The sequence below is a fragment of the Liolophura sinensis genome, chromosome 1, assembly GCF_032854445.1.
Source record: "Liolophura sinensis isolate JHLJ2023 chromosome 1, CUHK_Ljap_v2, whole genome shotgun sequence".
NCBI lineage: Eukaryota > Metazoa > Mollusca > Polyplacophora > Chitonida > Chitonidae > Liolophura > Liolophura sinensis.
In genome coordinates, this window is record NC_088295.1 from 53,989,299 (window position 1) to 54,005,174 (window position 15,876).

The 15,876-nt window shown below is 38.3% G+C and overlaps 2 protein-coding genes across 4 annotated transcripts in view; one reads left to right on the forward strand and one right to left on the reverse strand.

The window, feature by feature from the left end:
* Positions 1–14,588, forward strand: part of LOC135467237 (uncharacterized) — a 30,682-nt gene extending 16,094 nt beyond the window's left edge. For 2 of the 3 annotated variants that reach the window (XM_064745013.1, XM_064745020.1), the window contains 6 exons: positions 10,315–10,401; positions 10,686–10,982; positions 11,872–12,219; positions 12,554–12,769; positions 13,073–13,148; positions 13,480–14,588. In XM_064745013.1, coding sequence (XP_064601083.1) covers positions 10,326–10,401; positions 10,686–10,982; positions 11,872–12,219; positions 12,554–12,769; positions 13,073–13,148; positions 13,480–13,594 — 1,128 coding nt within the window. In that variant the 5' untranslated portion in view covers positions 10,315–10,325 and the 3' untranslated portion in view covers positions 13,595–14,588. Of the gene's footprint in view, positions 1–20; positions 198–10,314; positions 10,402–10,685; positions 10,983–11,871; positions 12,220–12,553; positions 12,770–13,072; positions 13,149–13,479 lie in introns of those variants that run through there. The other variant, XM_064745005.1, reaches the window with a different exon arrangement.
* The window catches only part of LOC135467226 (activating signal cointegrator 1 complex subunit 3-like), a 94,347-nt gene that overhangs the window by 51,253 nt on the left and 27,218 nt on the right, over positions 1–15,876 (reverse strand). The gene's annotated exons all lie outside the window — the stretch shown is intronic.

Here is a 15,876-nt window from a genome sequence, read left to right on the forward strand (position 1 = left end):
CTGTCAGATCTACATCCATGCCCTCTTCAGATACACGTTCGTGACAGGACTATATACATCGTGTCTGGCTGGTTTGAGAAAAAGAATCAGTGAACCTACCACACAGCCATTGCTCATGGGATAAATGCCAGCTAATGTCACTCTAGCCTTAATCCTGAAGTGACCAAGCTCATTCACCTGTGTAATGTTGTATACAGGTAGGAAATGACTTTTAATTTTATTTTTGACAAACTATTAGTTCACAGTTCTTGTAAACGATCTGCAAACTGGCTTCCGTTTTATTAGGTACAGGTAGAAATGATTCTATAGCATCATTGCTGAGCTATGCAAAATAGCACTAAAAAATGCTGTAGTATATGTTATATATACATGACGAAAGCTAGTTCTTTCCAAACTGTGAAATTGTTTATGATTTTACTAGGTATTCATCATACCTGCAAGCCTCACATAATCTGTGTCATTTCTAATTTTGGACACTATCTCCTATAACAAGGAGCTATTCAGTTTGTATACACGATCATAAAATTGACTCAATTCTCTGTCTACATTTATTTAAATACAACTTTCTATATCAAAGAAAATTTAACAAAAGAAGAGACAAACTATAATGTTTCCTTTTATAAATGCATACGACTATTTTTTTTTTTTTTGTCAGTCATTTCATTTTCCAGACAGCTAATATAACATTCTTTTACCAATTTGTCTTCACTAGACAATGGTACTTTTATCAATGTTAATGAGGACTGAGTGAGTCATATGACATCGGAGTTGCATAATACCTGGGACGTTTATTGTCCAAGGGGCATTATATTACTAATCATCTACAGTTTCCTCTGCCTCTGGCACACACCTTATGTGCCGTCAAGTATGCATTACACTGCATGATTAAATTCCACTTTATACACAGAATACCAAAAGCACTGTATTTCTCCCAGATTAGCCTTTTTTTCAAGTGACACATTTTGCTTGCTCCTGATTCATTCATCCATGTTATGGAGCTATTCTTTGTGAAGTTTGATTATTTGCCTATCGGAAAAACTTGAACGTTTGCATCAAAAGTTTAACTTTAAGACTTTCAAGTTCTTCTGAAATGTGCATATTTACAGGCCGAATTTTCGATGAAAATTATATATATATATATATATATATATATATATATATATAATTTTCATCGAAAATATATATATATATGTTTTTCCCAGTAAAAGGGTGTTTTCAAAAACTTGTAAGATCACACTGAAAATATACAATAACTTATAATTAAAGACTGATCGTATAGACTATGAAGACAGGGTATTCAACTTGTCATCTTATTTTAAACTAAAGACACAAATGTAGTCATGCAGCATGTCCCTTCACAACACAGACTGGATCCATTCATACCAGCTCCACCCATAATATACTGGCTGCCAGTGTATCAGTGAAAAAGTTTTTAGCGCAATAACCATCAAAAACAAAACAAAAAAACAAAAACAACATGCTGACATTAACAACATTTGACCATGAAGATTGGTTGAAAGAGTACCCCTGTGAATCATTTATTCACAAACTGTACCGTAATAATAGTTTTAATGGTAAACTTTGAAATAAGTTTTCAGGGTAAAATTTTAATAGATAGGATGTATTATTTTAAGTTAGTTGGCTTTGCAGTTTTCCCTCATAGAAGAGAACCACTTTACGTACTGAGTTAAACACACAAATCACATAAACAAACATATTTTTTACTTGACAACAGCAGGTGAATAAGGAGAGCAAGCCATTATCCATTATAACCCACCAGTTAATGGCTGTCGTAGCCATAAGCCATGTAAACCAATGACAGGGACATCTGGGACAAGTCATGCACCACAGCACTCCATTCTGCTATGTGTAACAACAAACAGCATGCATGTAGCTTAGGTTAAACTGTACCCGCTTACACAGCACTATGGGTTCAAAGGACAGCAACTGGTAGCATGTACATATACACTGTATATGTATTCAAACTACATGTGGAATAAATAATGCACTGAACACCAATTCTCAGATCTTTTTGAAACACTCCAGAACCAATTAGTGACAAAACCATCAGGCCAGTGCAGGAAGCTGGTACTAAAAAGATACAGGACACTTTTTTAAATAAAGATAACAGGAAGACATGAAATAAAATTTACATCAAAATGGATGCAAGGAAATTGTTGACACTATTCCATGTTTGACCTATATTTTTCTGTGAAATTCAAAAAGTTTAGACATGTTTCTTTTAACCACCATTCCAAAGAAACCTTTTACTTCTTGTCTCTTATATTTAACAAGTCCATATCACCAATGTGCATCTCTGTCTAACCATTTTCTCTAGGGTCACTGTAACCCTAAACAGCTGCAAGCCAACAATCCCCACTGGCCCATATATCTGTAATCAGGAATGGGCATCAGGTCATTCAAGCTGTTTAAGGGGCATTTAATGCCCCAGGGGAGCCTTCATCTATTGTCAATGGCACACGCCAAACTACTCGGTCCAGTAAACACAATGTCCATTAATCATTAACTGACCATAGCAATCAGGAAGTTCAAACCTAAATCCTGACATTCCATTGGTTAGACAGCCTTGAATATACAACAGGTACCGAAGAAATCCCATGCCATTACTACAAATGAAAAGGAAGTATTTAAAGTCAACAGAAAGTGAGCTGCCCTTTTTTAGGATCCCAGTAGGTAATAACAGCACACAATATCACTATACACACTGTTGTCACTTGAAGAGTAATTGTCACTATTTAAATCTTAACTCAGTCTTTGTCAAGAACCAGCCAAGCACAGACTTTCCACCTTCTGCAACCCTTTAGCAGATAACTGTGAACAGAAAGCTATCAACACCAACCCTTATCAAAAACAAACTACAGGATTCTTTGAAGTAAAACCCACAGAAGAAAAAGGCTCTCACTATTTTAATTTCAATTCTTCAATAGAAATTAAATTGAAGCTTCTCTTTGCTTTTTTTTTGTTCATCTGAAAATCACATTCCTCTTGGGTCAAATGCTGGCTACATCAACCACTGGATTTGAATGTGTTCAAAGTCCGGCCTGTCCCAAGTGCTTCTGTTGCCTTTATAAGCCTCTGATGTATCTCTCATCGAGAACCTTCTTACCCATCCTCTCATCCTCCACAAACGCATTCCTTTTGCTGTCTCAACCGACAATCTGAGGGTAAATATTTTCTGTCCCTCACCATGGTTTAGGTCTGTTTATTATAGGAAGTAATAAATTGTCCCAGTGAAGTCTCACATCCTTCATATGCATGGGAAACTGACAAAAATCACGGGCATTTTGACCTGGGGCCACTTTCACAATAGTTTGTAACTAACGTTTTTGATAAAAGACGTCTAAATTATAGTGCCATACGGAGATATCATTTACGAGAAAAGCTAAGAAAAACTCATTCATTAAAAATACTGCTCACATTATGATCAGCTCTGACAGCTTCTGGATATCACATACTGCTCACATTATGATCAGCTCTGACAGCTTCTGGATATCACATACTGCTCACATTGTGATCAGCTCTGACAGCTTCTGGATATCACATACTGCTCACATTGTGATCAGCCGTGACAGCTTCTGGATACCACATACTGCTCACATTGTGATCAGCTCTGACAGCTTCTGGATATCACATACTGCTCACATTGTGATCAGCCGTGACAGCTTCTGGATACCACATACTGCTCACATTGTGATCAGCCGTGACAGCTTCTGGATACCACATACTGCTCACATTGTGATCAGCCATGACAGCTTCTGGATACCACATACTGCTCACATTGTGATCAGCTCTGACAGCTTCTGGATATCACATACTGCTCACATTGTGATCAGCCGTGACAGCTTCTGGATATCACATACTGCTCACATTGTGATCAGCCGTGACAGCTTCTGGATATCACATACTGCTCACATTGTGATCAGCCGTGACAGCTTCTGGATATCACATACTGCTCACATTGTGATCAGCTCTGACAGCTTCTGGATATCACATACTGCTCACATTGTGATCAGCCGTGACAGCTTCTGGATATCACATACTGCTCACATTGTGATCAGCCGTGACAGCTTCTGGATACCACATAAACGTGAAGAAATCAAAATACAATTAATACTCTCACACATGTACTGATACAAATCTAACAAAGACTCCTGTTCCTTTACAAAAGAGACAACGGATATTAAATGAACTCATTAAGAAATCCTTTACAATGTAGACAGACATTCTGGAGCTGTGGTCCAACTCAAATGATCCATCTGTTTTAATAACTTAGGCCTTCGTCTGGCAATACATTTGCATCTAACATTATACATAATGTATTGATTTTCCCAGTTATTTTTTTTTTCAATGGGGTAGTAAGTAAAGGGAGGGGGGGCTGAAATTTTTTTCTGAAAATTTTATGTTTAGTACACTCTTGACAGGTGTGTCAGAGGCAGACGAAAAGGGCCTCAAATAAACCTTCATGTACCCTAAAATAACAGGCCCAAATGTGATCTCCTGTAAATGTAAGTGTGAAAAGCTACCCTGGTAAAATCTGTAACAAATGTTTAGATAAGGTAAGCAGATTATAGCAGACGGTCTTGCAGATGATCAACTGATACGACATACATTTACCTTTTATATCCAGTACAGTATAAGTCTCAAACATTTTAGGCCTGTCTCTGTTGTGTAAATGAATAGATGTAGACCATACCGGGAGGAAAAGTTTTGTACAGCTGGATAGGACAATTTTATCTTATTAATGTGCTCTGCACAATCAAAAGAAATGGAGTTGAGAAAACACTATTTCCACTATTCTCGCTACAAGAAGGATAACCCTAGCATTCATCACACAAGTGAAAAATTCTTGCAAATGGAGTAATTAAAATACATCTTTGCACACAATGTCAATTATAAAGTTAACATTTTTATACACGAAAATACTGAGGAACCAGCCATTCATAAACCCAACTGAAACACCTGTCTGTAACAGAAGTTTTCTGTGTGCTGTGTAGTTCATTGTAAAAGGAACGAGTAAAGCAGTGAAAAAGTCTTGCTGAAAACAACAGCATTAATGAAAGGTTAAAATAAAAAAGTGAAAATCCCTTTAGATTCATAGAAAAGGTATAAATGAAGCTGCAGGAGAAAGGTCAGATTAATGTTTCTTTGAAGTGCACATTATACAGAGAAGCGTGGCCGGGCAGTGAGCCTCAAAGGGCTGGCTTGTACCCCTGGGGTGCTATACCGTGACTGTGACCCAGCAGAAACTGCCGCCACTCTGCTTGCTAGGGCAACTGACAATAGGCCTGGGCCATTTATAAATAGAACAGGGGCAGATGGCTTGAACAGGTAATTGCAAAAATGAGAGCATTATAAAAGATGGCTTTTGTGGAAAATGGTGCAGATGGTAGAGCTCATCCTAACCTTCATCAATAACAAAAAAATTCCCTCAAAGAAATCAAATGCAGCGTGTATCAGATCTCTTATTTTTAATAACACACTTCACTCTGATGCAGCCAACATTTTTAGGAAAAAAAATTGTATTCTGATACATAAATACGCAGGTTCTAATATTTGCTCAGAATGTTTTGGTTATGGTTAAGCTTTCATTTTTACATCAGTGTCACTATACAGGGGTTACTGAATGCAAATATAGCAGATAAAACTCTGCATCTATGAAACCCTTTCTTTCCACACCTGAACATTCCAGAAATGCAACTGTTAAATATACTTTCCATCTGGCACAACTGAAAACAGATACCCAAAGAAGTAAGCAATAATACCTGAAAAACACCTGCTTTACACATACATGTGCACAAGGTATATGTTACTACAAGTGTGTAGGACATACAATGAAAATGTTAACGTTTGTGGCCCAATTCACAATCGCTGTTAACCCAGCCTCCACCAACGGTAACCAAACAAGGGTTGTGATCGAGAAACCCCGCATAGTTCACTGATTAGAATTGTCAGAAAGTATATCTGCGAACCACCCAGTCTGATGAACAAAACACTGTCACCAACTCTCAAGACATACACATGTACAATCATAACAAAGTGCAAACACATTCATCAACATATACAGTCTGATGAACAAAACACTGTCACCAACTCTCAAGATATACACATGTACAATCATAACAAAGTGCAAACACATTCATCAACATATACAGTCTGATGAACAAAACACTGTCACCAACTCTCAAGACATACACATGTACAATCATAACAAAGTGCAAACACATTCATCAACATATACAGTCTGATGAACAAAACATTGTCACCAACTCTCAAGACATACACATATACAATCACAACAAAGTGCAAACACATTCATCAACATATACAGAAAATGAATATAGGACTAAATTTTTTTTCATCTGTAATATGTTTCAAATAGACTGGTAGTTGTGCGTACGTTTATTACTGCTACAAGGACAGTACAAAAGTGTCCTAAAACCATTTACTGCCAAACAGGAAGAGCTTTCCCCATGCATATAAAACATTTTATTAAGCCTTTTGTGACCTATCACTATAACCTTAAAGGATTAGTGTCCAGATTGGGTAGTTATTCATAATTAGCTACCCCTCTAAATATTAAATCTGATATACATATGAGATGTAGACCTACTGTGTAGTACAGGACAAAGGTACAACTTAGCAGACCATATTGTTAGTGCAGTTGGAAATGCCTGAATAAAGATCAAATTCAAAGTCTGAAAACTCGAATCTGAAATTTGACCAGAAAATGTCACTGTCATAAATTGGAACTTGGAACTTCCATTGTGGGTTCAAATTGACGCGGCAGTGTATTTGCTTCTGTGTAGCTAGAATCCATCTCGAAAATGACATCGCTTTGATTCGAATTCCCAGGTCATATAGGCCAGTTAGACTTGGGTTGGTCATCTAAGACGTCACCCTCTGAGCTTTACCGGGCAACTGACTGGAGATTGGCTAGGGCAGTAAATCTACTGTTTTTTCGTGGATTTAGAGTCATAATTATGTTTCTCAGAGGCCCTCCTGGTAACATACTGTTAAATAGGTTATAATCTTTATACTTAGGGCAAGAAGTGAAATTTGAATACTAATCCTTTAATTGTCAATGAGATTACACATCTATCTCTTCTGACCATTAGATATCTATTCCTCTATCCACATGCCATTACATTATTCCCACACCATCATTCAGCTCCCCCCACCCTCCCCTATTTCCAAAAGTCAACCTCAATTTCTACAGACTGGTAACTTGTTCTACCTAAATACGTAGTTGTCTACAATTCCCAAACACTCTGATGTGCCAATGCTTTTTCCAGCTGCACCAAGATGCATAACAATGTAAGGTCGATGTTGAGGCCAGATGTCTGCGTGTTCAGGCAGAACCACCTGTGCTTGTTTGAATTATTTACATAGGTAACTGCTCAAAGCCTTGTAGAATGCCAGATGTGAATAATTCACTAGATCACTGACATGAGTCGATATTCTCCAGGGCTTTCCAATGAATGATTCAGGCATTATACCAACAGTCCATGTACCTTATTTCTTTATATTATTATGGGAAATATGGGGCTAAGAGAGTCCTGAGATAGTTCCAGCTAGCGAAGAGTAGGGTGCAAAGGGACTGATGAGCTCTGGACTTCTTGTATCTTAAAAGACTGACCCGTAATCAACAGCTGATAAAAAGACAGAGAACAGATTGTGCCATGCGCCTCCAAACCCCCTCCTGGTCTCACCTGACAAAATACTAATCAGAAACCATAGGTGTTCCTGTTACCCCCAACACCATTCTAAACTGTTACAACAATGCTTCTGTTATTTGAGCTCAACTTTTCTTACAGTCTGAGGTAAAGATCTCTAAGAATCGAAGTAGGCATCACTAAAAGACCACTTAAAACTATACATAACTATACATTCATTTATTTTTTTTAGATTTTCGGGAAAAGAGTTAATGGCACTCAAACATTTGAATTCTAAGGTGGGTTTTATGAACCATACTATCAGAGGTTAGAAACTCTGACGTCACAAGAAATTTTTCCAACTCTAATAACGACCATAAAAGAATATCTCTTTTTATCCATGAGAGAAAGCTTACAGAAATAATGTTCCCAAAAATTCCTTTGTTCTGGTGAACATCAGGAAAAAAAAAAAGAGTTCCTAGATACCGTCAACATGGCTCATGAAGCCCACCATAGTATTCAAAAATTTGCATGCCTTTCAACACTTAAAAAATCTGAAAAAATAAATGAAAGTATTTTTACGTATAGTTTTCAGTTGTCTGGATGATGAACCTCACTTGATATTTTAGCTTTCTTTTACTTTAAGGAACTTAAATTTATATGCAGTTAATCCAAACTTTTTACTAGATTAAGAATCCTCTGAACTTATTTGTTCACTATTAACCCATTTCAAGGTTTTTAAGCAACTAGCTTACTGCAGATTCTCATAGCATATGCATTTCTTAACATGTTACACAGTTTGAAGACTACTCTTACAATCTTACAGATCGACAATTAAAGTGAAATTAAAACAGTAGAATTATTTCATATTTTGATTGTGTTATAAAGGTTATTCAGTCATCTCATCATACTTTTATTACAGCCAAATTCAAATCAGTCCTATTCATTGGTCTATGGAGCAATAAAGAATTAGCAGTCCATTCACCAGGACTCGAAACTCCCTGCAATTCTTATTAATCATAGGTTTTACCTATTCATACATGTAAGAAAAGAAATAAAGAAAAGCTACATTAAATATTCACTAGCACTGAGTATACTGTAATATGGATTAGAATGAATAATCCAGAGTGGAATTAATTATCAACATGAAATTCATAAAGTTATTAGCATATTGTCGGCTTGGGGTAATTAAAATGGGTCGGGTCAACGTCGTGAATCTCTTATCAGTACCATCAATACATGCGTTAATGTAGGCCAGTGTCTTATCACTGACAGGCATACAACTTAATCAAGCAGTCATAAGGACAGGTACTGTGTTTATAGGTGTGTGTGTGTCTGGCACTGAGATTATGCCAGCTTGGAACAACACGGGGGCCTATAATGTTGTCTGTGTTAAGGTGTGAAAACTTGGAGGTAGTGGGGGGCTGCTGATCCAGACACCTTAGCCATGGAGTCAGTAATTGGTGGCGTGTGCCCAGCATGCGCCAAGTCAGTCCTAACTCATGGCTGTGTACAGCCCGCCAAAACTCTGGATCACTTCTCTGTCCACACAACCCTCCTAGAATATCTACAACAAGGGCTTAGCCTCCAGGCTTCTTTATGCAGATAGATAAACAGTCGCGTGCCCGCTAAATACACCCTTTGTCAGGTGGGCACAAGACTCTCTTGGGCTTCTTATTATGTTCTTTATTTATTCAACTCGAGCATACAGGGCTAAGGGGTCACAGTGATTTCAAAGGGGTACAATAAAAAAAGCCCGCCTCAAACAAGACAGAAGCATCCTCGGCACACGCCAAGCTTTTGTTCGTCCTGAACAATCCAACCAGCCTTTTCAATCTATTTCCTTACCAGATAAATCTCACACAATACATTTGGGGAGCCACTGACAATGAAGTGTTCTGCCGCCAAAAACCAACGGGTGATACTGAATCTGGGCGTGTGTGAGAGGCCAGCAGATGATAGACTGTAGCGGGCTTTTCAGCAGCCACAAATATCCAGGCCACCTTTCTGTATAGATCAATAGACACTGTCTGTTCACACCCAGATCCGCTATTGTCCATGCCCCAATTCCGCTTAGGCAACGCTGATGCAAACTGTTGTCTCCCAAAGACCAGATTGTGCAGTCTAGCAGGTGAAAAACTGTCCTGTTATTTTTACCTGGCTAAAGTCTGTCTCTGTGATTATCTGTAGGCGCTCTTTGATCTCCCCTGGGTACAAAAGAGAGAGAGGTACAAATAACAACAGTGGGTCCCCCTGGGGGCAGACTGGGCCCATCAGCTAACAGCTGGGTCCTCCCCGCGCACCCCATTGAGGGGTAATCAGGGGAGCAGCTGCCAGGGCTACAGGGCACCCAGAAATAACCTCAATGCTTGGCTCGTGCCCACTACAATGTAAACACTTAGACACAGCAGGATAATTAGCTCCCAATCTGCTTAAGAGCCTCCCGTCCACGTGCCAGGGGGTATATATAGAGGTGGTCAAAGCCAGGCTAGGCCAGTCCACATCTGCTCACTGTGCAGTTCACTACTGACAGAACTACTCTCAGGGTGTTACACACCACATGTACTATTAGCACACCTGGATATTACCTGGCAATCTGTTTTCATCGTTAACCGTAGCATTTCTGTTCTGGATCTAACAGGTAGACAAACCATGGCTCACTACAACACTGTCACAGGAGTGATCATCATGCTGATAACCTTGTCCCTTTGCTGTACCTCAATTCATGGTAAGTCCAAGAGTTGAACACCCAAACAAAAAGTTAATAAGTTGTGTGTAGGTTTACCATAAAAACTACTAAACTGGTGGCATTTAACAGGGTCTTAAAATTTAACTTATCTTTTTATTCCCTCAAATTAATCCTATAAAAAACATAATAAAAAAAATTGTAACTTATAACGAGATGTTTTCAAATTTAATCCATGTTTTCATTAACATAAAGTAATCAGAAAATGAACTTAAATAAAACTGACCAAAAAATTCTTATATAAACTTGAATTTTTTTTATTGCAGGAAAAAATTACAAATACAGCAGCAGTTGCTATGACAGTTCTGTGAAGACTCTGACAATGAAGTGTGGGCAGAACGAGATGTTGAGAATCGCCCGCGCCTTTTATGGCTACAGTCCCGCTGGCAGGTGCAGCTTCAGTCCTGGAGACTGCACCTTTGATGAACATCATAATTACGCCTGTGTGGGTCGCCAGAACTGTGCCATCAATATGCCCGGGGGTCTGGGCAGACCTGTCCCCAAATGTAAACATCCAAATCCACAGAGCAACTATTTCCAAGTGGAATACGAATGTGTACCAGGTAAGGTCTCAAAATTCGTCAGTTGGAACCCTTGTTAAAATGCATATGCACAAAAGTTTATATTGAAGCTGACATAGTTGTTCTAGAGGGCACACAGTCAAATCAGTATCTTTAGGACCTCATTGAAATAATGCAGTTTCTCCAAAAAGCCAGACATTTATTGGTCAAAAAAAAGACAACTGAAATGTCACTTTAAGTCCTTGGCTCACATCTTGTTTTTATTTCCTTTAGTGCAGTACTGAGTACAGATTTTGTAGCTGTGAACAGAAATCTAGTTTGGCAAGCACCTATAGTTAATATAGTGTCAGATCAAGTTAAGTACTGTAACGCAAGCCTAACACATATAGTCCATAAACTACAGGGGCCAATACTACTACACCTGGCCAACATTAATATTCTAATTCACCTACCCCCCACCCCCTTCCCCCTTCAGCATGCAGTAGAGCTGGCTCAGCACGGGAATGCTAGTTAATTACACTACCACACCGACTCATATGGAAATTATGCTAAAATAATCACTTCACTCCCGATGATTACATGATTCAAATGACAAAGGCGCGACTAAAATAAAACTGGCACACGAACGACGATTCCAATTTCCATATGTAATTAATCTGTCAAACTGCAGCCAAGCTGTACTCCAATGGGAATAAAATTCAAACAGTCCTGTGTAAGTAGGCCTACATGTATATAAATGGTCAGTATATCATGCATACCAATAGTGTACGTATGTAAACCACGACAAGCGTGGCGTTTAGTCATCCGTAGTATTATGTTGTCAAATTATGTTAAAACAGCCCGGATAAAATGTTCACTCAGAACTGACTATGTACGCCTGAATATACATGTACATCATTGAGTTACATTTGTTTTATTTTTACTTGTACAGTGGAGCAAACCATCAACATCTGTCAAGTTTCTGAAGCGACAGCCCAAAGTGGTTACATCTCCTCTCCTAGCTATCCCCTCAACTACAACAAGCCCCACCAGTGTCAGATCAGCATTGACCTCCGCACCAAACAGAAGGTCAGGCTAGTCATAGTTGACATGAACCTCCACGAGAACGACTCCGGCAAAGGCTGTACCGACTATCTGTACATCCGCAACGAACTCCGCAGTGTCACCGTGTGTGGTCAAAGAGGCTCTGAAGAATTATTTGACTCTTCCGGAAAAATTGACATCCAATTTGCAGCAGAGGCAGGGGGAGACAACAAGGGCTTCTGGCTGTACTATGAAGGTATGATCTTTTTTCTGTATTATTCCGTGCAGACAACTTCTTCAAAACTTCATTATTCGTATTTCTCATAAAACGTTTCACAGAAAAGCAATGTGATTTTTAAGAAATGTTACGGAAATTTGATATATGACTGTTCAATGAGGCCTTACCCTACATCACTCTGTATCCAGTATTGCTACTTCCCTCAAATCATGCAGAAACTGCGCTGACATTTGCTCACCAAAGAGTAAATTATGATTAACAGATGCCTATATAATAGATATGTGTATGACTATAAGAAAACCCTGATTTTTAATACAATACCCTCAACCATGAATCATTTTTCTGATTTCAGCTTATCCTCAAATTGATGAAACAACCACAACAACAACAACAGTAAAAACAACAACTCTGAAAAACCTGATAGAGAAACTCACAGAGAAAACCTCCGTGGAAAACCCTATCAAAGAGACGGAGGTGAAAATTGAGCATGAGGAGAGCCAAGGGTCAAGCACACTGACCCAAAGGCAGCAAACGGAGACCAGTCAAACCACTGACGAAGTGCCCTTTGGTGAGACATTTGAAACGTCTATATATTGCTTTCAGTAATGACTACCAATTTAAATTAAAAAGACTAATTTTTCGTAGTATCACATATTCAATATCAACTTCCACTTAACCACCCAGAGAAACCGATTCTGTTTAAAAAACAAACAAGATCACTTTTTTTTTATATATGGGTACATGTAAATCGTATATTTTGCAAGAATCATTATTCTACGAAAATACAACATATGGAAAAGTTCACTGAGTTCTTGTCTTCATCATGTGTAACATGAGAGTGTAACAGTGTTGTGTCTTTTCTCTTTTCCAGCAGCCATTGTTGGTGGAGTCATCGGATCTCTCTGCTTCATCCTCACAGTTCTCTTGATTCTCCTAGTACTACAGAGGTAAGTCCAAATATCTTATCTCAAATAATATTTTATGCTACTCATAATATTTTATGTTACTCACTTAAAATATTATTAAAAATTTGACTTAAAGTTTAGGCAATGTCACTTTACACAAGCAACAATGCCAACATAAATTTACGTACCATAACCAACTCTCATGATTATATGTACAGAATTAAATTTCATCGTTACTTTTTACAAAACTGATCGATCGACTTACCATTCATTCATTGTTTAATGAATACATATTTTTCCATTAACTTCTAAATGTAAAACTGGCTGTGAAAATATTCTTTTGCTATATGCTATTTTCTTTTTTCCTCACCAGACTAAAGGAGAAGCGCGATTTAGAAAAGAAGAAGCACTTGCCGTTTTTGGATGTACGGAACCAAGCATTCCAGTCTAACAGCGAACTCTGTCCACAAGACAGTAACTATTGTTGATTGCTTTGAGTGTAGCTGTCACTCATCAATTGCTCAAATAGTGCTCTAACAATTCGCCATGTTTCAAGCTCACCAGAAGACTTCCAAGAGGAGCCGTTCTTCACGCGGGTGTGTCTTACTGTGCCATACAAAGATTAGTCAGATGCGCCTCCTCAGCGAGCAGAGGTAGCTGTACCGGTGTTGCCAGCATGAATACACAAACCTTCTTCTCTGTGAGATGTCCAGACATTGAGATAAACTTGGAAATGCTTCCTCACAACAACTACTGCTGACATTCAACATCAAGGACAGATAACTTCAGTGCAACAGTGCAACCAGTTATCTCCCATCCAAGAGAGATCTAATCTTCTTAAAGACAATTTTCCCTGGTGTAAATTCTAGTCAGAATCACTAACTCATGTGTACATAGTAATTTATATGCCCCTAACCCCTGACCCCTTTCCCAAGCAGATGGTACATGTACATGTAAAAAAAACTGGACATAGTGTACACATACCAGGCTGTGGTTCCTGTTGACTGAACTGTGATATGATTTATACAGACATGTATAAAATCTGTCCCTATGCATTCCAGTTTAGATTAATATATTACTACATAGTGTGTGTGTATATATAGTGTGTGAGTGACAGGGTTCAGAGGAACTCTAATATAGGTTTGAATGTGATTGGTCAAATACTTGCTTATTTAGCATAATATATGTATTTGCAAGTGCACAATTGTACATACACTGTGAATAATACTACATCCAGTGACAAAGCAAATCAAACTTCTAAAGTCTTATCTCACACTTTATCTCTAATTACACAGACTTTGATCACACCTATCAATCTAAAACATGCTTGCCTATTCACATGTCTATTACTTTTGCAAAACACTGAAAAGTGTATGTATATTTATATAAAACCATTATTTATTTGATGTAAATAGAGAAGTGTCATAATATATAAAATGCAAGTACCCATATTAAAACTGGACAAAGTTTTTCAATGAACATTCTGATCTTGCTGTGTTTCTTTTTTGTTTTTTTTTCCTTATTGCTTGGTTAGTCAACACAGGTTTCCAGATGAATGATCACATTAGGTACTGGTAACTAAATCATCAACCAGCACTACTTACTCATGACTATTTTAAATGACCTAAACTCTGGCAGGTGAGTTATGGTCATTTACTTCTTTCACACCATTTGAGATGACGGCAACAGAAGAGAGTGATTAAATACCAATCAAATAAATAAATAAATAAATCAAAGCATGACCACGCCAAACAAAATGCACTATGTACACTGCAGACAAACCGATTATTCGGGTGAGGCCTATTTGGAAGTCACCTCACACATCTGGTGAACAGTTGTCTGCTGTGAACCCTCATTATGTAACGAAAAGGTGTACAAATGTATTTCAGCTAAAAACAAATTTCAGTGAGAAATATCTGTCATCAGCTTCCTGTGTCCATGTGATTTAGTATGTCAGTCAATACTCATGTTTTGTTTCGTTACAATCGGATCTGTCCTCCGATTGCAGAAGAGTTACCTTTCTTAAGTTATGAAATCGGGAATCCCCCAATTAACACAGAAAAGACAGTTCGGAAAACTACCACGATTAACTTTGACTGCTTTTTGGTAGCAATGTGTACGAGTCTGACATATCGGGAGTCAGACAGACTTTGTAGGTGACGTACTAAATTCATTATGATGAAAACTGAGGAAAACATGAACTGTTGGTGGCAGGAGCATGGACTGACTGCTTAGTGAAGGACTGTCCATATAATCTCCTGATCACCGGCGATGCTCTCGCGTGGAGCCCAGTCAGTAGGACCAACAATTAACGCAATGAATCCTGGGATACAGTTTCCGAGACCCAGGGCAAAACTTTAGGTCATTTACTGTAACTGGTTGGATGATAAACACTGATTGTTTGCATGATGAACACGTCTGGGGCTGAGAGATGATCTCAAATTAGCAATGATGGATTGGCTGAATGATAAACACTGGCTGGTTGGATGATAAACACTGACTGGTTGGATGATAAACACTGACTGGTTGGATGATAAACACTGACTGGTTGGATGATGAACACAGGTCTACGGCTGAGTGATCACAACATAATGCAGCCAAATCATCAACCAGAACAACTTAAATGAACAACTTAAATGATAAACACAGGTCTGCAGGTGAGTGACGATTACAACCTTAACTGTATCATCAAGCACTAATCAGTAATGAATGAATGGTTCATCTCAACTGATTGGTAGGCTGAACTGAGATAAAAAGAATTATCCAAAAA